General features: G+C 51.6%; 3 protein-coding genes across 7 annotated transcripts in view; all 3 read left to right on the top strand.

Moving 5' to 3' along the window:
• Positions 1 to 1142: 1142 nt before the first annotated feature.
• LOC120822832 (uncharacterized) lies at positions 1143 to 3357 on the top strand. The gene is made up of 2 exons (XM_040182771.2): positions 1143 to 1269; positions 2266 to 3357. The coding sequence occupies exon 2, from the start codon at positions 2272 to 2274 to the stop codon at positions 3007 to 3009; it is 738 nt and encodes a 245-aa protein (XP_040038705.2). The 5' UTR covers positions 1143 to 1269; positions 2266 to 2271; the 3' UTR covers positions 3010 to 3357.
• A 4627-nt stretch (positions 3358 to 7984) lies between these two features.
• Positions 7985 to 25518, top strand: part of tnfsf10l (TNF superfamily member 10, like) — a 24297-nt gene continuing 6763 nt past the window's right edge. For 2 of the 5 annotated variants that reach the window (XM_040182488.2, XM_040182486.2), the window contains exons 1-2: positions 8027 to 8491; positions 21659 to 21811. In XM_040182488.2, the coding sequence (XP_040038422.2) occupies positions 8270 to 8491; positions 21659 to 21811 (375 nt within the window). In that variant the 5' untranslated portion in view covers positions 8027 to 8269. Of the gene's footprint in view, positions 8492 to 21349; positions 21576 to 21658; positions 21812 to 25518 lie in introns of those variants that run through there. The other 3 variants (XM_040182485.2, XM_040182484.2, XM_078106111.1) reach the window with 3 other exon arrangements.
• The window catches only part of rps4x (ribosomal protein S4 X-linked), a 125209-nt gene continuing 113428 nt past the window's right edge, over positions 13738 to 25518 (top strand). The window contains exon 1 of the mRNA XM_078106112.1: positions 13738 to 13779. Coding sequence (XP_077962238.1) covers positions 13753 to 13779 — 27 coding nt within the window. The 5' untranslated portion in view covers positions 13738 to 13752. The remainder of the gene's footprint in view (positions 13780 to 25518) is intronic.

Raw genomic sequence — 25518 nt, 5'->3', positions numbered from 1 at the left:
GCGAACCTCAGAGAGCGCGAGAAGGCAGTTTAAGTTTTTTTATTGATGTATTTTTTTTCAAGGAGGGACACACATGACATATATATTAATTACATTCGTGCATGTGATCATACATGTGTTTATATTTTTATTTTTATGGGTGTTTTAATACAATGTAATAATTACAAAACTTGAAAATATGAATTTATCATCAAAGACACAAACCATTTCCATGACGCAATTCCAGGTGAAGCGTTAAAGGGCTGAAGTAAATAATCATTGTTTGCACTCATTAACGGTACGGCATCTAGGATGAAGGTTTTATGTCGTTTTGAAAAGCACTTTTACGTGCCATTGATCCGACATGACATCTGCAAATTCCATCTCTTTATGAAAACCACTGGCGCTCCGAAAGAGCCAGGAAATTGATGCTGAGTGAAGAATATTTTGTCAAATGGAGATTAAAAAAAGATGGTCCTTCTTCCTTTAGCTGTTTGTCATTTATCTTCAAATGGAAATGAACTGACCCTTTAAAACTATTTCAATCACCGTGTTGGAGAACATGCTTGTTGACACGGAGATAATTATTTCCCGCGAGAGCTGAACAACCGACAGTCACAGTTTGGATAATAGAAGGTCATTACATTACATTTGTGAGGATGGAGGGTACTTGAACTAACATCCCTGCAGCTGCTTGCAGTTTAGGAGATTTATCCCTAATTCTCGTTTGAATAACGGGAAACTCGGCCTTGTTAGGTGAGCAAATAAATCCTTTGAGATAAAAAAAAGAGCTATTAATACCATATAGAGCTCTGTCATCAAAAAAGGCAAATAAACGTCCCTCGGTTATTGGTTCACGCGGTGCACGAGGTCTGCGGGGAGATATGCTGCCTTTTATTTAAACCCCTCTCTTGTTCTCGTCCCAGACGAAAATGCCTCCACGTGAGAGCAATTTGCGTCAGGATCGGTCGGGCCTCAAACAGAGCGGCGAGGGATAGTTTCGTAATTCTTGGGATTTAGCTGGAATCTTTGCACACTAAATTGAGGGTGTCGTGGACAAAGCGCATTGCATTTACACGGGGGGGGGGAGTTGTGCGTCAAACTCGATTAAAACCCACGAAAGCGCCGTGCCTTCCTGTGTAAGTAGGTTGCTTAATGCAGTCAGAGCAAATAACACTCGCACACCAGCAACATCTCTCCCCCACAACCACGCACACAGGAAGTGGGGCGACTCGCATGTCAAACCTGTTTCCGCGTGAAAACTCATTCGCCCCAAACGCTTAATAACTGGTAAGTTTCTCTCACTGTGTTTTATCTTTCCTGCGTCTTATTTTCAGATACTTTGTTGGTACATTTACGCCAACTTTTTCCTTTAATGTTGTCCAGTTGGCCTTCGAAATGCAATTCTGCCTCCGCCGGGAACAGTAAATCACCCATTAGTTCATAATCCTTAAACGTTCTATGCAGAGAAATTCTTTTCTTCACTCCGGAAACCCCGTTTTCGGGTCTGTTTTCGTGACGGCAGCCTCGTCTTGTCGCTGCAGTTTTTCTTCGGCTGACAAAAAGTTCACATGAACTTTTGAAAAACAAAAGACAAGACCGCGCAAAGGAGTTTTTAGTCATTTACAAGCAAAAGTTTATTCTGAAAGCGTTTGGGTTGGAGGCCGGCTGCTTGTGTTTCCATGTTATTTTGTGTCCATCGCTGTTAAACGCGCTGAAGCGGCTTTGCTCCATTTCTGTCTCCTCAAGTCCAAGAGGCGATGAGAAGACGCGACCTCCATTAGCTGCAGAGGGTTGGAGGACGCGTCACGTAGCCGCTGTGCACGCCGTGCGCTTCCTTGCTGGTGGCGTTCCGGCAGGCGGGGGGGTCACAGCTTACCCTCCATCTGGGGCTTCAAAGGGGGACGTTCTGTTCCGTTTTCCTCCCTTATTCACATCCGTCCTGTTCACTCGCTGTTCAACGAGCCGTTTCTCACACATACCTTTTTAACATCCCTTCGATTTGACCGATTTACCCTCTAATCTGAAACAGGAGAGGAATGTCGAAGTATTTGAGACTCAAGCAATATATTTGATCTCATCTTTCGGCTGAAAATACTCAAATCTGATCCTTTAAGTCTTCTTGTGATATTGTGCGGTATCCTTCAAACTCTTCATTGTTTCTGACGTGGAATAACACCGACGAGGCGGTGGTGCCGACGTTCTTCGGGCTCTTCTCGGTGCCGGTTCCTTCACCATGAAAAGATGTTTTCCTCTTATTAAGAACATGGCTTTTATTCCCCACAGGATCCAATGCCGGCAGTGAGTGCTGATCAAAAGGTGGAGGAGCCCTCTCCTGAAGGCCTCAAGAGAAGCCACCTAAACCATCAGGTTCTGGAGGAGTTTGCCCAAAATATGTCCGAGAACATAATGGAGTCATTCAAAAGCCAAACGGAGACGCTGGACCGCCGGGCGTCCGGATTTAATCAGAGACAGGAGACGTTGGCCGAGGAGTTGGCCGAGGCAGTGATCCAGGTGGCTCTGCAGGAGGTCTTCAGTGCTCTCAACATAGCGGATCACGTGGAGGCTTCCCAGCCGTGGTCCCCCGTCCTGGGATCCCTCGACTACCCCGACGCCCCCCCGACCACGCCCCTCCTGCCCGAGCTGGAGAGGAGCCGGTGCAGCTTCGCCAGGAAGCTCAAAGGGGGCCTGGCGAAGGTTTACCTGCCCTCACCTCCCCCACCGACCCCGAAGGACGGAGAGGACCCGGACCCGGCCCCCGGGGCCGCCGCCGCCGCCGACTCCCGGGTCGAGTTCATGGAGCATCTGACGCGCTCGCTGCCCGCGGATGATTTGACGAGGGACTGTTTGGAAGCGGGATCTCCACGTGGAGCCGAGGTTGAGGCTTTCGCGGAGGCCCTCTCATGCGACATCATCGGTTTGGTCTCGAGGGGTAAAAACAGTGAGCAGATCGCCGACGATGACGACCTCCACCTACTGGCCCAACAACTGTCCGAAACCATCATCACATCGTCCCTTCTGCGGCGCTAAAACACTCTTCTAGTATCCGTGACTCACGGCCTCGTATTTGTGAGGCCTGGCAAGAAAAATAATGGTGTCCACCAACACGCAAGATCTTCTCATTGAAACGCGGTTTACTGCAATGATGTTGTTACAGAGGCCAATTTCCTTTTTACATTCAACGTTTAGTTAATGCTCCTCCAGATGAAGAAGAGTTTAACACTTGTTATTTGCAAGAACTGACCTGGGATTCCACAACAACTGCAGTGGCTGTGGATGTCCTGTAGGTGGTGTTACAGATGCAGCATTCTCAGCATGAGGTGAACCCGAGTTCACCTTCGGGCACAAAATAAATGCTTAAATGTTTATCTGTGTAAATCTTCCTCAACTTGTGTTGTTTGTCTGGATTTTGCGTTTTTCAAATGATCCCATATATTGTTCAACAGCAAGAATAAAGAGCTCACACCTGATAAACACAACTCTAGCAAAGGATGGAAATAGCTTTAGAGATATTTGAGTAAAAAGGAGCCCTGTGCCGCTTCATAATCTTGTGCCATGCTGCGAGGTTACTCGGTTATTTCCCCTGGTAATCGTCCTTGAAATCTTTATGGATCCGGTGATTCATTGGTCTCCTGGACTGAGCTGAGCAGACACATTTGGGATGAAGCCTGCCACGAAAGAAATTTATCTTCATACTGACTTACTTTGTGAGTTCAGATCCAGGAGAAGAGGCCTCGGTGCTGAACCACAACAGGGATGTGAGGCTGCAGAACAAGGAAAAGACGAAGAAAAACAAACTTGTTTTCCTTTCTGTATTTTCTGGTTCTCTTGAGTTCAGCTTGCCGCAGACACAACACTCAGTAAATGCCAAATTCAAAGACAGAAAAGCTGAAGTGAACCATGAACAAGAGCTTTATTGTTCCTATTAAACGGTTATTGGGCGCATTAACTCCAAAAACCTCTGGATGAAAGGGATTCAGTTTACAGCCTTGATGTTTGCATCAAAACCCCCAAAAATCTCTCATTCTCCATGAAAAGAACTTTGCAAACATCTAAATCTGAAGTTCTCTCGATGCCACAGTTAATTTGAGCCACACATGTGCAGGAACAGAGCCCAACACACACACACACACACACATGTTGACCGGTCTGCAGTGTGTGTGTGTGTGTGTGTGTGTGAGTGAGAGACCCTTGGCTGCAGTGCGTAATATGTCATGCAATGCTCAGTCTGAACTTTTAACTCCCACCGCTGATCGCCATTATGTTTTCTCACCACGGGACGCTACCCGACGCACACACACACGCACACACACACGCACACAGATAGGCTGCAGGGCTGGGCGGACAGCTGAGGAGTCAGAGGACAAACACACGCACACATCTGGAGAAATGCTTGCTGTGTTGTCAGGTGGTTGGCTGCCAGAAAGAGAGTAAGCGTGAGGGAGGAGGCGTGATGACACACAGAGCATGAACAGGGCCGTGGGGGGGGGGTTCTATGGACTGTAATGGGACCTAAATGGCCGAGGCACTTCATGTCTTTGTCTGCTCTAGCGTTGGGTAAACCCTCGTCCACCAGATGGAACGAGTGGAGTTAAATGAACAGCACACGTCACCATAATAAGTGTCCGTCATGGAGCGACTTGAAACGCAGCTTTGCTATTTTTCAACCTAGAAAGAAATATTTTCCCCTGTTTCTGTTTTGGGGGGGGGGGCACCAATTTTTGAAATTGGTGCAGTACTGAAGGAGGCAGCAGCAGCCAATAAACCGTCTGTATTGTGATCACGTCCTGCAAGTCCTCGCCGTCCGTGTAGGTCCAGAGGGACTTGTTCTCGCCACTCGGAGGCTCAGATTCGTTTCGTGGCTTTTAACTGACACCACGTTGAGGCGCCCTTCACAGTTTTCCATTTGGCATATTAGCATGCTAACATTTTGTAGATGGGACTTAACAGAAGCAATTAGCATAAAAACGTCGCTGGGATGATGGTAAGTCCATGGGTAGAGGTCTCCTTGCAGGTGATAGGTATGATTCCATAACGCTGTTATGGCCTTGATGTGTTGAACCATCATCCGGACAAAGAAGTTGCAAATTTGCAGCAGAATCTGCCCTCAAGGAATGAACTCCAAACCCAAAACTATGTGAAATACAACATATCAACTGTACACAGAAAATATTTGGATCTATTTTCCTCTGCTGTGGATTCAAACATCTGTTTTTCTACATTTATTTGAGTCCAAATTGTATTCAGTCTCACCTGCAGACCTCTGCGTCCCCATTCCTGGCCACCACGATCTGTAATCAGATGAAACAGATGGCTTCAACATCTGGTGTAGGCCCTGAAGTTCATTTCAAATGACTCGGGACTATTTTCCCTCACCAGCTGGGGTTCTGAAAAAGCTCTTGGGGTAAAAAACGTATTCTGAAAAGACTTGATTTCCTCACTCTGGACTTGGTTTCAACCCCCCCAGCTTTGCTCCTTTCTCGCTGGAGTCTGAGCGTTAGAGAAAGTCCCGGCCCTTTGATGGTCTGATGCGGCCTGACTGCGAGCTCATCTGTCTCCCGTCCCTGATAAACATCTGTGACTGCCGGGCACGCACAGACCGCTATCCAGCTGTGTGGTGGTGTAAAGGAAACAAAAGAAGGCCGGTTGTTCAGACTACTGGTTCTTGGGTAAAGGCACCGGGCGCCATGAGATTTATCAAATGGTTGTTGCATGTCTTTGAAGAACGTGAACTAAAGTGGAACTACTTGCCGTCGGCTTGACATTCTCGCCGCTAGTATAAGATTGATATCCATTAACTGGGGTATTGGTGGTTAACTGACATCATATGTGAGTGTGAGGTCATGAAAACACAACTTGGTGCCACAATGAAACTGAATGTGGTCCGTTTGACTCTAAATCGACCACAATTGACTAAATTAACATCATGTTGTGTTGAAGAAGACTTGAAACTAGAGACTGAGACCATAAACTCATGTTTACAACGTTTACTGAGGGAATAAATCCAGAGAGAAGTAGAGTCATTTCCTCATAGACGTCTATGGGAGCAGAGGAGTCGCCCCCTGCTGGTCACTACAGAGAAGTAGAGTCATTTCCTCATAGACGTCTATGGGAGCAGAGGAGTCGCCCCCTGCTGGTCACTACAGAGAAGTAGAGTAATTTCCTCATAGACGTCTATGGGAGCAGAGGAGTCGCCCCCTGCTGGTCACTACAGAGAAGTAGAGTCATTTCCTCATAGACGTCTATGGGAGCAGAGGAGTCGCCCCCTGCTGGTCACTACAGAGAAGTAGAGTAATTTCCTCATAGACGTCTATGGGAGCAGAGGAGTCGCCCCCTGCTGGTCACTACAGAGAAGTAGAGTCATTTCCTCATAGACGTCTATGGGAGCAGAGGAGTCGCCCCCTGCTGGTCACTACAGAGAAGTAGAGTCATTTCCTCATAGACGTCTATGGGAGCAGAGGAGTCGCCCCCTGCTGGTCACTACAGAGAAGTAGAGTCATTTCCTCATAGACGTCTATGGGAGCAGAGGAGTCGCCCCCTGCTGGTCACTACAGAGAAGTTGAGTCATTTCCTCATAGACGTCTATGGGAGCAGAGGAGTCGCCCCCTGCTGGTCACTACAGAGAAGTAGAGTCATTTCCTCATAGACGTCTATGGGAGCAGAGGAGTCGCCCCCTGCTGGTCACTACAGAGAAGTAGAGTCATTTCCTCATAGACGTCTATGGGAGCAGAAGAGTCGCCCCCTGCTGGTCACTACAGAGAAGTAGAGTCATTTCCTCATAGACGTCTATGGGAGCAGAGGAGTCGCCCCCTGCTGGTCACTACACAGAATGCAGAGGTTGCCACCTGGACGTTGCCTGACGTCACCGAGTCACATGACATGAGGTCCGTCCGTAGGACCTTCTGCGCGTCCTCGTGTGTGTGGGTTTTGTGGCTGAAATATGAAGACAGTGTGCTTGGAAACATGAGTGTGACTCACTGCTCTGCTGGGCGGTGATTCAAGACAGGAAGGAGGCTTCACGGCGCTCACAGCGATACACTGCCCGCTGCAATAAAATCTAGATGCCCTCATCTCTTCATGAGCTCTTACCTCGTTGGAGACGTACCATCGGACCTGGACTGGGCTGGATATCTACTGTCCAGCACCTCAGCGCTGTTAACGTCGAGCTGGAGGTCTAGATGTACAAATATGGAAAACTAGCGGGCAGAAAGAAGGCCGAGGATGCGGTCAGTGCGCTTCCTCCTACAGAGGGAAACATTGTGAAACATTGCAAGAGGAAGCGCACTGACCGCATCTGCGTCTTATTTTGTCTTATTTGGACAAATCCAACACTGTGTTGTTTATGCTTGTTAACTAGATGTCATGGTCATGTTTTAACTTAATGATGATAATAAAACTATTCTTTACTCAATGTTTGGTACTGTGACGTTTTGTTTTTTACAGCTTTCATGCAAATAACGCTGCAATGAATTGGGTTAAATTGCATTTTGCTCTTTTATTGATAAATCTGACCATTATTTGACTGAAACATTTATATGAAATATCAAAACTGTGATTTCATTTCATGCATGAAGATAGAAAGAGGGATTTTTCTCCAGAAGTGTCACCTCTTTATTTCTTTTTTTCCATCCACTTCTTGACTTCTGCTGAAACTCACCTCACGTCCCAAAGGGGACAACGGTTGTCATGGTGACCGGATGACAAATTCAAACCTTTACAAAGTCTGGGCCTTCCTGTCATCAAGCAGCGGTTTATACTGTCCAATTACACACACTGAAACAATCTCTATTTAATAAAGATAGACTATAATTATTTGGTTAATCGTATATATTATGCATATTTATATTTGTACTCTGTATATTTATATATACACAACTCGTGTCTCAAAGACTTGATGATTTTTTTTGCATGCTATGTTCTGCTTAGGCAACATGTGGCATTAGCGCCCCATGGAAACCCTGTTGAAACTGAAAGTGGGAGGGAGGGAGGGAGGGAGGGAGAGAGAGAGAGAGAGAGGGAGAGAGAGAGACAGCCCCCTCCTTGTTGCAGTCCATCCGTCCACAGCTGCCTCCTCCAGCAGCCGAGGACAGATCCCAACTTTTAAAGTGCCATAGAAGTTCTCTCCCCCCCTCCAGCACCCGGGAAGCGGCCTCGCCTGCAGCAGCGGGACGCATGGACTCCTGACTGCGCCCTTTCGCCTCTATTTGCTTCTTGTTTTTGGTTCCCCCCCCCAACCCCCACCCCCACCCGCCCTCGGTTCTCGTGGTCCGCTCATGCGTCCGGGAATGCCATGGCGGCTCCGAGCGCACAGCAGCAGCACCAGGACTACTTCAGGTCGGTGAGCAGCGAGTCCACCACCTACATGATGGTCCCGGCCGGCGGGCCGAGCGGGACGAGGCGCCGGGACGCGCCGTCCAAGATGTGGGTGGCGATGGTGGTGATCGTGGTGGTGGTGCTGCAGATCGCCTCCACCACGGGGCTCTTCCTCTACCTGAACATGTCCATCTCGCAGGTAGGAGCCGCCGGGTCGCAGGCGAACGCGTTGCGCGCAAAATGCGCTCTTTTTGCGCGCTGATTAAGCGGGTTGGGTGGGGGGGGGCGCGCTAGGGGTGAGTAGTTTTGGGGTGAAATTCCTTCCTGAAGGACTCAGACAACAGCTCAGCCGGACTGCTCGTGTGAAACAATGCAATCCGGAATTTACAAGTGCTGCAACGAGGGGGAATGAGCTGCCTGTCTGTCTGTCTGCCTGTCTGTCTGTCTGCCTGCCTGTCTGCCTGCCTGTCTGCCTGTTTTTCACCACACATTGGAGCCATTTGTCAGAAGGGCCGGTGGCCTTCGAGTAGGTTGCAGATGTTGTGCAGAGGTGAGCAGGTCAGGGATGGAGGTGCGATCGCCTCCATCCATAAAGACTTTTATTCCACTCTTTTCTATCCCCAGATTCACAGAAAATACTGACGTGCACAGCTGTGACAGATGTTTGAAAGCTCGTCTCAGTTGCTTCGGTCCATTTCTCTCGAATCATCCTCGACATTCGTAAAAAAAACAGTCCGTGCAAACAGCAAAACGCGACGGATTGCCTGCAAAGGCCGGTCCGTAAATATCCGTGTCACCGAACATGTCGGTGTGTCGTCAGTCAAAGTGCTGAGTCATGTTCCGTTCTGCTCCAAACTAAGGCTGAAGTTTTATTAAACTGAAAGTTACACCTCAGTGTTTGTGTGCGACTGACTGCAAGAGACCAGGTTCACATTTACGCTTTTGCTGTTTGTGCTGTAACTTGTTGACAGAGATGTCGATGTGATGCAGGAAGGAAAACAAACAACACGTGAACAACGTCCTCGGCGGAAAGCTGCTAGTCACCTTTACGTGAGAGATCCCAGCTGCTTGGGACAGACGTGGAAGCGTGTTATCAGCGTTCACTGAGTCCCAGCGGGGGACAAACGTGTCGCCTCAAAGCGAAACGGAGGCCGGCGATGGAGCGAAGACGAGGCGGCGTGGATGAAAGAAACTGAGCAACGAGTGGAAACGGTGTTTTTAATCCTCATTAACAAATGCTTTTGTGTTAAAAATACATTATAACAGCATCACACCCAAACTACAGCAGAGTTGTTTCCTTCATGAAAGGATTTAAGCTCGTGAAAAATGCATTTTTTTTGCACGTGGAAGTTGAAGATCACGCAAAACGCGACTTTTCTTGTCAGCGATTGAACCGTTTCCTTTTCTTTGTCTTCCCCCCCGCGAGGGGAACGCGCTATGAAACGTGTTTCGGAGTCCGCCTGCGCCTCACTCATCCCTTCCTGCGGCGATGCACCGCGAACGCTTCATCATGTAGCCGAAGCTTTCGCCCAAAGAGAGAGTACGCGACGTTTCAGCGAGACAAAAGCTCGAGTCGCAGCTCAATCCGTGGGCTGGATCTCTGTTCCACGCCGAGAAACCGGCAGGAAGCGGCATGAGTAACAATTCAGAGCCGCGGATTGTCTGCGTGGCGGCGAGCTCTGGGAATCCCCGGCTCTCGAGCCAGCTATTTTTAAATCTGGCTGTAAAACAGGCTTTCTCTCTCCGTGGGAGCTGGAACCCTCACGTGGAACAACGAGGAACGCTGCAGTGTCACGCAGACACGTGGCCCTGAATGGAGAAGCTCCGGCTGCTTTGTGCGGCTGCCGGACGTGCAAAAAACCACGTCGATCGAGGCCCAGCGGTTGGGTCGCGGGCCCCCCCCGGACGGGCCCGGCCCGCTCGATAGCGAACCCGAGGCCCGAACGCCCCGTTCGCAGGGACAATGGACCTTTTTCTCTGGCTTCCCGTTTTGCCCTCCTGCTCGCTGAGGCGTCAACGGACGTCGCGGCGGGAGACACAACGGAGCCCAGTCAGACGCTTCGCGACCGTCCCGTCAGGGGGTTCGAGAAGCGGACGCACGCACACTCGCATTGTTTGTGGTCCTCGCGCTGATTTGCGTGAAGTTTGTGGGTTTTTCTGTGTGTGTGCGATTGGCATTCCATTCCTTTCACTTCACTGGTCCACTTTATTATTGTTTGGGTTCACAGATAGGCTGACTCACCCCTTCATGCAACAATACGCCCGGTGTGTGCGTGTGTGTGTGTGTGTGCGCGTGTGTGTGGTCTGACTCACACAATTGGAGCTCACTGTGGCCGTTTCTAAGGGTGTGTGTGGTCCGCTTAGCTCGGCTAAAAGCTCTATTTTCTGTCGTTCCTATCGGTGTTTGTGTGGTTTAAAGTGGGTTTTTTTTTTTTTTACGCCCTGCGGTCGGGAGCCGTGATGTCTGCGATAACACCGAGACCTCCGGGGGCAACGGAAAATTAACAAAGTCCGAGCAGAACTCGTCAGGTGGGGAGAGAAAGCCCGCGGAGGTCATTCCAGGCGAGCATTCACACGCGATGGACGAGGTCACCGGGCCTCATCGGATCCAGCGCTCCGATCCCAAAGACGCCGCTTTGATTCCTCTGTGGGGTTCTCCTCCGTTACGAGATGGCCACACGCACACACACGCACACACACACACACACACGCTGTGTGGCCTCAGCTGTCCGAGGCCGGTTCCTATGCAGCCGCGTAGAGGAGCATCGGCCCGTTGTTGTATATTTATCATTTATCCCGGGGGTGAAGGTCAGCGGCAGCGTTACAGGATCAATGGATGTCACGGCGGGGGGGGGGCGAGGGGGGGTCATGCAACACGTGGGCACCACACAACCCAACATACAGGTGCACTGACACACAATTTAGGTTTAGTTGAAAGATTCTCATATAGACCTCAACTCAAATCCCCCCCCCACCTCACCCATCACACCTCCCCCCCCCCCCCCCCCCTCCCTCGCCTTTCACCTCCTGCGTGTTTTGCTGTTAAGGGTCGAGTCCACATCAGAGAATCGAGTTACAGTTTTAGGGCTCGAGGGGGGGTGGTGAATTTTTCAGGAGTGACATAAAGAGGAAGGAGAGGAGAAGTTAAGTGGTTCTTTGGCAGAGTGTGTGTGTGTGTGTGTGTGTGTGTCTGTGTGTGTGTGTGTGTGTGTGTCTTCATGGGTGTAGCACAGAAAGAACAAGGCCTGCTTACAGGCCGGAGAAGGTGAAAGACAAAGATTTGGCCGTATTTTGCCTTTTGTGACTCAATGGAGACGACGAGGCCAAAGCTGACATCAGCTGAGTGATCCCAGAGCAGCAGACGGGTTGGCCGGTGCAGGGGGGGGTTCTTTTTTATTTCTCAGAATTGTGACACAATTTACAGTCAGTTTTATCTGTAAATTGTTGCTTTCGACGTGTTTTTTTACTGCTGTAAACAAAGAGCCTTTAGAGGAGAGGAAGTTTGCTTTATTGAAAACAGTTACACATGTTGAAGTCTTTATAAATGGAACGAAATGAATTCTCCTCTCATCAGTACGAGTGTTTCACATCAGAGTCCAATCAGAGACGTACGAGCGCGGACCTCCACCTGGACCACGTGGTCCGGTTCTTAGGTTCTTAGGATTCTCGTGGTCCGGTTCTTAGGTTCTTAGAATTCTCGTGGTCCGGTTCTTAGGTTCTTAGGATTACCGTGGTCCGGTTCTTAGGTTCCTAGGAGCACCTTGGTCCGGTTCTTAGGTTCCTAGGAGCACCTTGGTCCGGTTCTTAGGTTCTTAGGACTCTCGTGATCCGGTTCTTAGGTTTTTAGGATTATCGTGGTCCGGTTCTTAGGTTCCTAGGAGCACCTTGGTCCGGTTCTTAAGTTCCTAGGAGCACCGTGGTCCGGTTCTTAGGTTCCTAGGAGCACCTTGGTCTGGTTCTTAAGTTCTTACGTAAAGGAAACGATCAACTTTGTTAAAAAGAGAAGCTTTGCAGGCTTTTCTACAACCTTTGGGCGCATCCCCTTTGCTCCCAATGTCTCCTGTTTCCCTCCCTTAAGTACTCTCCTAACCCCTTAAGTAATCTCCTAACCCCTTAAGGAGCCCACGAGGTCCTAAAAGTTGACAACACAACAGCCGACATCATTTCATCATCACAAAGTCTCTCTAAGGGGACCGGGGGAGGCGGGAGAGTTGCAACAGTAAGAGAAAACCTGGGAGGAGCCTGTTGCTCTGCAACGCGTCATATGATGGACGGCAGATCCACACAGACGCACAAGCACGCGCACAGACACACAAGCACGCACACAGACGCACACAGACTAACACAGACAACCTTGGTCCAGCAGCTTGAGACGTGAAAACAGGATATTTGTGTTCCCACGTTGGAATGCTCATTAGGATGTGGCTGCAGCTGTGTGTGTGTCTGTGTGCGCGTGTGTGCACGCGCCAGCAGCTGGTGCTGTGTGTTATCACTCTGTTTGCTAAGTCAACACGGCCATAAAGCGCTGATAAGCGATTTAAGGGCTACTAATAGACGCTAGGCTGCATCTGGGGGCCGATAGCCGAGCACCTGCTGAGCGCTGGTTCTTTTAATAACAGTCAGCAGAATATTGGTTTACTTCTTGTTTAACGTGTCGCTTTGTCGTCTGCATGCTTCATAATCCTGGTGTCGTTTCATTGAAAATGGCCTTGCTTTTATTTGCCGTAAATAAACAGAAATACATTCATTTATTCGCGAGAAAACAAAACAGACAAACAACTCTTTGATGCAAATGTTGTCGACCTTAAAATGAAGACAAAAGGTTCGGCGTCGCAGAGCCGAACATCGAGGCGTCGCACGATGCTGAAAAGAAGCCGACGACATTCTTTCCTCCAGCGAAAAGAAACGAGGAGCGACTTTGTGGATCCGTGTGAGTCCGTTAAATGAAACTTCACCACATCGTGTTCGCTGTGAAGAGAAAGCCCCGGCGAGCAGGAGGCCCCTCCTCCCCCGCCCCCATGATGAAACATCCTCCCTCACGTCGATCCGTCTTCCCGCCGCTGTAGGGCCCCATGTGTGTCCCCCCCCCCATATGGAAACCAGACCCTCGTATCAAAGGAGAGGCACGCTGCGTCGCCCTGCAGCCGCTCCACCACGGGGCTTTGGGGTGGGGGGGGGATGCAGGGGGGGGGGGGGGGGGGGTTGAAAGGGAAAAACTGTGATTTCAGTCTGTTGAGACCATGACACCACCACCATGTTACATTCAGGCTCCTTCGGGTCTCACTGCATCCCATTTAACAACAAAGACGTAGAGCTAACCGTTAGCTGCTCACCCCGCCCCCACACCAGGCGACCTTTGAACTCTCCCCAGGGTCAAATGTCGGGGCGGTGAAATCTTGTGGTTAAGTATTATACAGTTAATAATATCTGCCTGTGTGAGAGCAGCCACTTGTTGATTGGATGGAAAGTTCTGGTGGGTCCAACATGTTCTGACCCGGGGGGATGATGGAACACACACACACACACACACACACACACACACACTCTGTGAGACCAGCGTCGGACTCTCCCAGTAACGAGACCCTCGTGTCGCCCCCCCGTTGTCAGCTCTCATTTCTCCCCCCAATTAAACGAGCGGTGAACTCTTTCCTTCAATCCCCCCCCAAGATTATCTTTTCCATCTCCCCGCCCGCCCGCGCCTCACCTCCTCCCCCCTACCCCCCCTCCCCCCCCCCCCGCCGCCCACTGCCGCGCCGGCTTTCCCTTCCTCTCGCTCTCGTCTCATTGACTGTCGACAGCAAAGCTTCTTCTTCCAGGAACCCGTCATCGCTGCTTCTCCTATCGCCCAAAACATCAGCGCTGATGATTTGCCTCTTCTGCGCTCCGGCGGGCTTCCAGTGGGGGGGGGTTTGGGGTTTGGGTTTTGGTTTTTTTTTGGGCCAGGCGGCTCGGAGCGCAGCGCTTGTTGAGGTTTTGGGGCGATCGCGGGCCGTCCGTGACTCAACCGGCGAGCAGTTATTTGGCTTCGGCGTGGAAAAACAGAGAGAGAGGAGCTCCAGGAAAAGGGATCGAGTGTTTTTTTGCTAGAAGTTTCGCTCTCTGGGGAAATTAAAAGTTGAGGAACAAGTCAGCCAATCTCAGCGTTGATAAAATAAGGCAAATCCTCGGCTCCTGTGGGTCTTAATATCTCAGATTACTTAAATTAGAGCTCAGTTGTAGCTGGAAATGATCTAAGCATTTGGGGCTTTGGAGTCGGGCATGTATGTAAGAAGAAGAATTACCCTCAACGCAACTTCACCCGGTTCTACACATATAAACCCGCAACACTGTGATGAGGCGTGGACTGGTTTCTGTTCCCGGTCTCGGGTGATTTGGTCGACGTCCATGTTTTAAACTTGGCCGTGCGATGCACGTAGAGGAATCCGTTAAACGTGCACGTACACGAGCCGCGTTCCAGAACCAAAGCAAGCCGCCTCTGCAGAGGGACCACATGGCAACGCGCCGGACGGGTTTGGACACAAAGACACAGAAGGTCCTGTGGAGGAGATAAAGACCGCCTCAGCGATTCGTGTTACGAATAGAGACGAGACGAGTCTCCCCGTGACAGAGAGGTGGAGACGGCTATTTTTAAGTCACAGCGGCTTGTTGGCATATTTCACGAATGACTCGTCGAAACCTCGCGGTGAGACATCCGATCGATTTGTTTTGAGTCTACTAGACGCGGGTTAACGAATCTTTCGACAGTAGCCGAACGTCGTTCAGCCTCAGCGCCGTGACCTTTGACCCCCGCTGTCAGGTGGTGAGTTTACCTTTAACTGTCGCGGCTGAAACGGACAGACCAACCAACTCTGGGCTGCTTGTCTCCACTCGGAGACGTTGACCAAGGAGCGTTGGCTAAAAATAATCCTGACCTTTCTCCTAGAAGCAGCCATTCAAATTCCCCCCCTCTCCCGCGTGGTCATTCCCGTGGGAAACGCCGGGACCCCGCCAGAGAAAACACACCGATCCGCTGCAGGCTCCGAGAGGACAATACCACTTTGAAGGCCTCGCTTGAGTCACACTCGCACACAGAAACACACACGTTCTGCTTCCTGCTGGAGCCAGAGGTGGAGAACAGGATCTGATTGGACGAAAGCTCAATCCGTCAAAGCGTTTGGGGACAACCAGCTGACGGAGGTGGGGGACACCTCCAGCTGAGGGACACCTCCAGCTGAGGGACACTTCCATCTGAGGGACACCTCCAGCTGAGGGATACCTCCATCTGAGGGACACCTCCATCTGAGGGACACCTCCAGCTGAGGGACACCTCCATCTGAGGGATACCTCCATCTGAGGGACACCTCCAGCTGAGGGATACCTCCATCTGAGGGACACCTCCAGCTGAGGGACACCTCCATCTGAGGGACACCTCCAGCTGAGGGATACCTGCAGGTGGGGGTTACCTCCATCTGAGGGACACCTCCATCTGAGGGATACCTGCAGCTGAGGGACACCTCCAGCTGAGGGATACCTGCAGGTGGGGGTTACCTCCATCTGAGGGACACCTCCATCTGAAGGATACCTGCAGCTGAGGGACACCTCCAGGTGGGGGATACCTCCATCTGAGGGATACCTCCATCTGAGGGACACCTCCATCTGAGGGATACCTCCAGCTGAGGGACACCTCCAGGTGGGGGATACCTCCATCTGAGGGACACCTCCAGCTCAGGGACACCTGCAGGTTAGCGGAGCAGATGGCGCCCAGCTGTCGGCCTTATTCACGCCGATCGGCACGGAGGAACCATTAGTCCCGATTCCCAGCTGGAATAAGAGCCCACATGTCAGGGCCCATTAGGTCCATGTCGACGGTCCCGACGCATCAGGAGAAGCAGCCTTCCAGTGACTGACACAGCAGCTGTTTCTACTCTGCGCCGTAGTCAAACCAGGTGCCAGTCAGAGCGCTTCGGGGGGGTGACGAGGATCCATGTTCGTCTTCATGGCCTTTGGAGAGTTGGGACTTGGATGGGTTAATATTTACCAGGTGTTAAAGAGAGAGAGACGTATTTACTGTTTCACTTTGTGCCAGTTGGCATCCGTCTTCCTTTTAAATCTCCCTGTCGCCCCGAGCGCTTCGTGCACAGGTGACTTACCGGAAAGTCCTGAACCCCCCCGCCCCCCCCCGTCCTGAGCCCGGTGACAGGAACCACAGTTCAGTTAACCCTTCATTTCTCAATGGCTCAGATAAAAGCAGCGTTACAGTAAACCCTTGAGATAAGCTTTTACAGCTCCGTTTCTGTAAAGACGAGGAAGTAAAAAGAGAAATAAAGGACTGAGCGGAACATCAGCAGGCGGCTCCTCCCTCTGACTCGCTGGGTGGAATCTGGAAGAGCAGATTTAACAAAGAGAGGTCACGGGCTGGGAGTGGCAGCGCCGCGGTGGGATCATTAACCCGCTATTCTAATCATTTACATGGAAACGATACACGCGATCGCGCCGAAACCAATGCGTTGTGTGCACAGGTAAAACAACAACACCCCCCCCCCCCCTTCAAAAAACCTGTCGGATCACTCGCGGCATTCCTCCACACAATGAAGAGCAAAGTAGTCCAAACACACACGGCGATTCCCTTCATGCCTGCAGACTGATGTCTAATGGGGGGGGGGGGGGGGGGTCGCGTGCAGGCCGCGTGTAGTGTGCACGCGACCCGGGTTTGTTTTCATTCGTTTACGTCCTCACCATCAAGTCGTGATTGAAGCAAAGGGGGACTCGGACACTGAGGGTCTGATACTTATTAGAGTACAAGGTGGTCAAACACAGAAGATGCTTGAACTTCTCCGCCGCCTTCTTCCATAAATGCTTATTGATCACTCTCAAGGGCCGGCGTGGAATTTTCACCCCGATAACAAGCGAAGACAAACTGCTGCTGCTGATGTGAAACAGTGAGAAGCGACTTCAGGTGCAGCTGTTTGTCTTTAAGATTCGGTCGTTTCAAACATCTCAGTTGTCTTTGCTTTGATTCGGTGATACAAATCAGTTCCTAACTGGATCTGTTTTTCTGCCAGTAGAACGCCGGGTGTCGGGACGCCTGCGACCCGCCGCCGTCCTGAATGCGCAGAAACGAGGCTCAAAGGCGCCGCCGGCAACGAATCGCTTCACTTCCCCTTTGACCCCCTCAGCAGGCTGTTTTTGAAGGTTCTTGACCTTGTGAAAGCCGACTCATCCCAGCGTGTTGAGGCACCTGCTGCTGCCGTCGGGGGGCCGGGGGGGGGTCAACGAAGACACGCGTCCACTACACGTCGTTCGCAGAGGAATGGCGTTTACAGGAAAGACGAGTGAGCCGTCGAGGTTTGAGGATTCCACCCCCCCCCCCCCTCCGAAGCGTTCGCGTCCTTCCTTTTGCTGCTGTCTGACGCCGGCGTTGCGAGGCCCCGCGAGGTCAAAGGTCCCTTTAACGAGAGACGCTGCGGGTTCATTGGAAGCAGCTTAGACACATAAAAGACGCGCTGGAGCGGCGCCGGATGTCCGCCGCAGACGGCCCCCGCCACACGCGAGCATCGGGGGGCGCACACGAGAACGCACGACACACACAAATAAAAGACAGATCGCCAGGAGCCCGCCCCCCCCCGGCGGCGGCGAAGCGCACGCTCTGTTTTTGTTTTTGAGTTCAAAGGTCGTAAATCGCTTGCGATGACTGAATAACTGGTACGAGCGGTGGATTCCTTCTGGCTTGCGTTGCCTTCACGACCGCCCTGCGAAGCAGATGTTTCAGGAGCGATCGTCGACGGAATGTGCCGATTCGGGGGGTTTTAATCTCGCCGCGGTTCCTCCAAAAGGGGGAAACGCAACTATTTGGATGGTTCATAAATCAGAGCAGGTTTGGACGCGTTCAGTACGAGAATAAACTGGTAGAATGTTGACTTTTCGTGTGTTGTATTTACAACTATAAGTCAACATTAAGCACAGCGGTTTCTTTCTCTTTAAAAGGTTTTTGTGATGTTTTAAAAGTTCAGTTGTCTCTCGTCACACTCGTTTAGCGCAGCGTTAAATAGCGGCGGACGGCGCGTGCAGAGCGCGTAAGCGACCGTTAACTCCAGACCTCCACATTCACACTGAAACACGTCTCAGCCATTAGTTGGCGGCGAGTAACTCAACGTGATGAAGCGGGTTCCACCTCGGCGTGCTCTCACCAGCTTTTATTTCCCCGCTGCACTCGTCTCCGTGTTTGGGTAAAGAGATTTATGAGCTCCCTCCCTCCCTCTCTCCCTCCCTCCCTCCCTCCCTCTCTCCCCCGTCACAGAAGCAGAGGAAGTAAACTGAAACACAGCCAACTCTCTCTGTTCCCTCACACACACACTCACTCGTAGTCTCTCGACTGATGGATTCGAGTTACTCGGCCAACTTCTCCTCTTTCTAATCCCCTCAAATGAGAGTTTTGGACTCCCAAGGAACTCCCGGACCAGCGCGCACAAAATTGCGACCTTGTTTCCAAGCAGCGCTCCTGAGATATTCTTTTTCAGGGATTCGGTGTCCGGCCTGAGCCCAGACAAACAAACACACACACACGCACACACACACACACGCATCACACACGCGTGCACACACTCGTGCTCTCGCTGGCATGGGAGGGAACAGTGCAGCATTGTTCGCTGCTTCCTGAGAGGCATCGGGACCACAGGACCTCCGACGGGCCCCCGACCTCTCCTCTCCTCCCCGTCTCCGTCTCCGTCTCCGTGGAGACGAGAGAGCCGCATGGACCACTTTGCTTGCTCTTTTGGGGGGGGAGCAGCTCCGCAGCTTCATCCCGGAAACAAAGAAGCCCGTGAGGAAAGTGGAATCGGTGGAATGTATTGCGAAATGAAAATGAGGTGTTTTAGCAGTTGGTGCTGCCTCGGCCGAGAGGAAGTTACTTCCTGTGGAGGAAGGACAATCCGACCGATCGGCCCCCGTTGCGTCGCTGAGTGAAGTCATCGGTTAGATACGGCGCTCGGAGGATCACGGGCCACCGTGACACACGGAAGAAGACGGCCAGCAAATAAAGAGCTCGTGGGGGGGGGGGGGGGGGGGGTTGTTGTTAGCACAGATAGCGGGGGCCAGTGTTACAACATCTTTGGAGAGGAGTCAGGACTTGGCAAACGTCCGCAGAAAGAAGTGGTCGGGAGGGCGGGAGGGTGGGGTCTTCTCTCCCGGGGGCATGGCAATGATGAAGACCCCACCCGCCCTGTCTCTGGAGCCCTGCGTGTCTCCCCTGGTCCACAGAGTCTCTCACAGCTTTCCAGGAGTTTTCCTTTAAATGAGAAACATGAGTCAAAGGAAATAACTGATGTTATCATGCAAACGTGGGTTCTTTGCCTGGAGGGGGGGGTTGGGGGGGGGCGGTAGGGGGGCATCAGCATGACAGTGGAGGCCTGCAAACAGGTCTGATTAGCACGGCAATGTGACTTTTGGAGATGGCCACCATTGATCACCCATCAATGCTCCGTTAGCGCTGTTAGCGCTGTTAGCAGCTGGCCAGTTTCACTGATTACATCGGACAGAAAGCGCTGAGGGCAGAACCGGTCGTGTTCTCACTGATTACGATCGTCTGCAAAACCTTATTTCACAATGTGAAACAAAGTGTAACCGCGCGATTGAAAACGAATGCCGCGCCGCGTCTTCCCTCTCTGGAACGTGTAGCCTAATATGTTCAGTGTTAGCCTGCTAGCACATGGTTAACGTCATAGCTGCACGCGGATGTTTAGCTCGGAGCTGTTAGCGTTAGTAGAATAATTAACTCCTAATTAAATATCTCAAACAGAAACGCCGTCGCCCTCAGAAGAAGATCAAAAGCTCTGTCACAAACTTTACTGGGAGTTTGAAGAGAAAAAGGTACCAGCGAGACGATAACGTCTCTCCGCGTAGCCTCTGACCTCGTCTTCTGCTGCTAATGGAGCAGAAATTTGTCTCCTAATCTTGTTGTTACCTCAGTGCGTCGGTGCGTTATCTCCTCGCTGACATGGTGGAGACACTCCCTACCGGCCTGTGGAACCCTAATGGACTCACAGGCAGGGCCTGTAGAGTCTTTTTATTCTCACGTTCAAAAGGGACACTCCTCAATAACAGTGAATCCTTCAACCAGAACCACCGGAGCGGGGAGTGTGTGTTTTGGCAGCGGCGCCGGGCAGAGACGAAGCCCGGCTTTGGCTCCACTCGTTGCTGAGATCCACTCGTTCATCCGCGCCGGCAAAGGTCGCCGTCACAGGAGACCCGAGGGGGGCGGAAGGTCGCCGACTCCTCCGGGCCCCCGGTTCCCTGCAGCCGATCCCTCAACGCGCCTCCTTATCTCGCGTTAGATGAATGGACGTTTAACCTCTTTACTGTGAAGTGACAGGAAATTAAATGTGTTGTCGTGTAAATAGCGATTATTTTAAAATACGTGACTGATATCACTGTCTTTAACATTTCACATTGTGAAATCTGAATCTGATAACCTTATAAATATGATCCATTGTCATAGATTCAACATGGCGGTTTGGTGTAACCGCTTCAAAACGGGTGACGACGGCTCAGACGAAACGTACGATCAGACCTCTTATGTTTCTCACGTCTTTCTCACGCGTGACGTCATTCGCCATCACCGACCCCCCCCCTCCGGATGGAAGCTGGTAACCGGAATGTTCCCCCGACTGGAACACGTGTGTCCAATTAGGCTCGTTGCGGCGACTTTTGTCCGCGGGGCCTCTAAGCGCCGTGAGTCACCCCTTCCTGGGCAATAAGCGGGAGGTCCAGTCCACGGGAAGACGCCGCTGTCTTCACTGGGAAGACGGGAGGAAAAAAAAACCCAACGCAGCGAGTTGCATTAGAGAAAGATTGGGGGGGTTCAAGCGGAAAAAATAAAAAACGAATAACCATGAAGCGCCGGGGTGAAGGAGTGCAGCTCTAATCTCTCCCTCCTCATCGCTGCTTGTTATGGAGTCATTAGCAGGGCTTTCAGACCGTGACGCTTACAACCTCCCCGAAAAGACCAGCCGAGCCCCTCAAAGCCCCCCCCGCATGGTCGCCGCCCAAGCCAGCCCCTCCTCCCCCTCCACCCGCTCCGCCCACACCGCCGTTACATCGGGAGTTGTGTTACAAGCTGCCCAGAACATTTTTTCTTTTTCAATCTCAGCGTCTCAACTTTCCACCACGTGTGTTCTCGTCTGCAAGTCGGAGCTTAAATGTGTGTCGTAAAAAAACATGAACATCAAACAAAAAGATTGAAAACGCTTTGCACACGTAGCTGGATTCCATTCGGCAATCAACGCGTGCATCTAAATCTGAATATACACGTGAGAGCGATCGTAGTCCGAAAGGCAGAAATGATCCCGGGCCCTTTTTTTTGTCACTAAAAGCTTTGTTGTCGACCCCGTAGGTGCGGAGCCAGGGAGTCACGGAGGAGCTGAAGTGCCTGAGTCTGCTGAACAATCCGTTGTACAAGGACCGGGACATCCCCGACCAGCTGACGCAGATCTTCGGAGAGCCCTGCATGAAACTGGCCGAGGGCATCAACGCGTACATCTCCAAGGTAGGAGAGCAAACCCCCCCCTGTGGTCGACTGAATGGAGCGCCTTCGATGTGTCTTCTGTGTGTGTCAGATTAATGGTTGACCAGCAGTTGAAACCTCAGCTGGATGCTCCTGCGTGGGTCCGTTCTAGAGTACTTCTAATATCGTGGAATGAGGCCCGTGAAGGAGCTGATTTATCTGACGTGCCTCTTCTGTCAGGATCGCGGTGAACTATTACGCTGAGAAACACTGCAGAAATGTGACGGGATGATGAAGCCGTCACCTCCTACATTCTGGAACATCTTTAAACCGACAGAACCCAGACCCAGATTCAGAGTCCGTGAACGGGCATATTTGGGATATTAAGGGAAGTGCGTGTCGCCGGCTCCGCTGACCCCGGGTGAAGGAACAGATGGAGGCGGAGCTGAGGAACATGTGTGCGCCGACCAAGGCGGAACCGAACGTCTGGGTGGGACTAATTGGGCGTGTTCGTCATCGTAGCGCTGTGCGCGCTCGTGATTCTCGTCGCACGAGTAAAGACGGCGCACATGTGCCGGATTACATGAGCCCAGATGGAGAGGATCCAATTTTGTATTATTAAAAACAGCAGATGTACCGTTTTCAATAATAATCCAATTACTCACGCACCCGGGGAACAATGGTCCGGCCCGCTTCATCTGTCGCCGTGAGTGCATCTTTAAAGCCAAAGTGAAACATTTAGGACATGTCGGTGTTAAACACGTCAACAGCCTTTGTTCTTGGCTGGTACCCCTCTGCGCTGCTCTGATCCCGCCGATGCTTCATGAACATCTGAAACCGTTGAGGCCGGCGGTTAATTCAGTTACAGCAAACCGCAGTTGGCAAACCGTCGGTCTAGATGGCGAGCGCAGACGACGGAACCAATTGGCAAGAGTCTTGAACCGGCATCCTCTGTAGTGACCGGCAGGGGGCGACTCCTCCTGGTCCCATAGAGGTCTACGAGGAAATGCCTTGCTCTTGATTTATCCCCTCAGCAAACATTGTGAACATGAGTTTATGGTCTCAATCTCCAAGTCTTCTCCGCCACAGCATGATGTTCCTTTAGCAGAATGTGGTCCAGTCAGGAGGGTTTTGTTTGGAGCAGCTGCATCTCGGCTGGTCGCCCAGCCGCCAATCGTGTCAAGGTCTACTTTAGCAAGAAACAGAACTACCAGTTGGCTCCTGATGGTGCATGTTAGGTGGGACGGGGGGGGGCAGAGTGTGAATGTAACGTCTTTGTGCTGAAACATTTCCGCCTCAGGGCACCGCTGCATCTGTTCAGGTTCATACACACCTGGAAACACTTGGCACGGACCGCAGCGATCTGATCGGACGAGCCGTTTGAAGGCAATTCGCACCGTTTTGTTGTGCACAGAGTGTGTTTAGGTGAAAAGGTCAGAACGCCGCACAAAAAACAAACAAACACTCAGAACACACAACCGGCAGTCCGTCACGCGTTGAATCGGCCGACTGGCTCCGTCGGTACGAGGCGTCTCAGCCGGGACGACGGCTCGTCCGAATGTCTGGACGCTTCCAGAGGTAAATCTTCAGCCCCCTCGGTTCCTACGACCCCCGCCTCCCCCCCCACACACACACACACAAACCACCGTCTGTGTCAAACCCCCCCCCGACCTCTCTCTCACTGTTTGTGCGATACGATCGGAGCGAGAGCGAGAGCATGCCTCTGCGCTCCTCAGTGGACGGGAACTGGAATGTCTAGTTTCTCTAAATGCTGGTGACACATTCAATTACCCCCCACCCAAAAGACATTTACACATTCAATTACCCCCCACCATAAAGACATTTACACATTCAATTACCCCCCACCCAAAAGACATTTACACATTCAATTACCCCCCACCCAAAAGACATTTACACATTCAATTACCCACCACCCAAAAGACATTTACACATACCGGTGTTATCAAGACGGTCTTGGTGCAAAATTGTGGTCACGGTCAGTTTTGTTCAACAAAGGCTGTGTTTCTTTTCTTCATCGGCTTGGAGAAAACAAGGGGATTAAAAGGAGGAAAATGGGGGGAGTCAAAAAGCCCAAATGCTGGTAAGATGGAGCCGTCGGACCAAGAAGGCGCCGTCTCTTTCCTCAGAAAATGCTTCACTGACAGATTTTCCACTGACAACCAATCTGCCTTCTTTTTTCTTACATCTCATGCAGATGGACGTAGTTACAACTGCACTGCGGTTCTATAGCGTTTAGCTGTGCGTGAGGAACGAGCTTCTCTGGGCTCCACAAGTACAAGAACATACAACACGTTACATACCAACAGTTCAAATAGAACATGGACACCACCGCGTTGGCATCAGCAGCTCGTCTTTCATGGGTTTGCCATTAAAGGAGGAGGTGGTGACCCCCATGGATGGAGGGTAACGGTTCTTGGGGGTTGGGGGGGGGGGGGTATCGGGTGACCTCGGTTAGCCTTTTGAACGTGTTTAGCACTTGGTACTCGGCCGTGTACCAGCTCACATTCCAGCGGTTCCTCTAAAAGATCATCAATCAGCGCAGTTTGAAACCCCCGTGAACGTAGATCAGGGGGGGCGGGGGGCCCAGGGGGGGGCGGGGGGGGGGCAAACACGGGTCAGGCCTAACCGAAGCCACCTGGGTCAGGCGCGTTGGGTCTCTGGAGAAGAATCCCAGCTGTTGGCGGCTAACAGGTGCAGCGTGTGCAGAGATACGCGCGAGAAGTCGCCCCCAGCGAGCGCCCTCCCCGGGAGCCCGGCGTCCCGCCTCTCTCCGATTGGGACGACGAGCGGCGAGAAGGCAGAGCGCTGACATCGAGGTGCAAAGAAACAAAAGAAGAAAAATGAAGTGTAAGAGGAGCCTCGGCGGAGTTCACGCTCTTGGAGATGTGACACATAAATAAATGTCGGCGCTCGGCGAGGACGCCGACTGTCCTCACGGGCTGAGCGATGAGGTAACGACCTGACAGATGTGCGTGTGAGAGGGTGGTGACGACGACGAGGACGACGGGGGTGTTGGCATGAGGGGAGGAAGTGGACCGACAGTGATCGATGGCAGAGGTCAGAGGTCGGGCTGAACGAAGCCGGCGGATAGAAACGGAGGAGGAAAAAGGAACACAGCTGTGCACAAAGACGTGAGAGGCGTGGAGCAGAGAGGGGGGAGAACGTCGTCTCGTCAGCAGCCGATCCGAGTGGAACAAACTGGAGTTTGGAGAAGAAGAAAGACGATGTGGTGGAGAAGAGGCGAAGCGGAGAGGAAGTTGACAGACGAGGGAAAGAGGCACGAGGTTTTGATTCCACGAGTGAGTCGAAGCAGGAAACACGACGTCTAAAATACTTTGAAATTATGCGACACTTACAGCCAATTAACTACAAACTTGTCAAACTTAATTCCACAGATTTCTAGCGTGATTTTCAAAACGACGACGACAATAATTAAAGATGAAGAAGAAGAAGAGGAAGCCGTCTCATCTGTGCTCCACCCGTTTGACCCGACATCTCGGTTACTGCCACCAAAAGGTGGTTTTCTTTAAAGCTCACACAGATGCATTGTGGGTGCTACATCTCTAACCCCTCCACCCCTAACGTGAACCCAGCTACGTCACTGCTGGCTAGTAGCGCCACTCAAAGGGCTAAATGTAGGCGGGACCAAAAGTCACAGGAGGCGAGGCGACGACTCGCTGGATGTACGGAGCGACGGACGCGTGCCGGAGGAACAAGTCGGGTGGGGG

This window comes from Gasterosteus aculeatus, chromosome 7 (assembly GCF_964276395.1).
Source record: "Gasterosteus aculeatus chromosome 7, fGasAcu3.hap1.1, whole genome shotgun sequence".
Lineage (NCBI taxonomy): Eukaryota > Metazoa > Chordata > Actinopteri > Perciformes > Gasterosteidae > Gasterosteus > Gasterosteus aculeatus.
The sequence above is the reverse complement of the archived record's forward strand: the minus strand, read 5'-3'. Positions and strand labels throughout refer to the sequence as shown.

Bases quoted from the DNA above. Each gene is read 5' to 3' on its own strand.
- LOC120822832 (XM_040182771.2), top strand. From the start codon at position 2,272: ATGCCGGCAGTGAGTGCTGATCAAAAGGTGGAGGAGCCCTCTCCTGAA.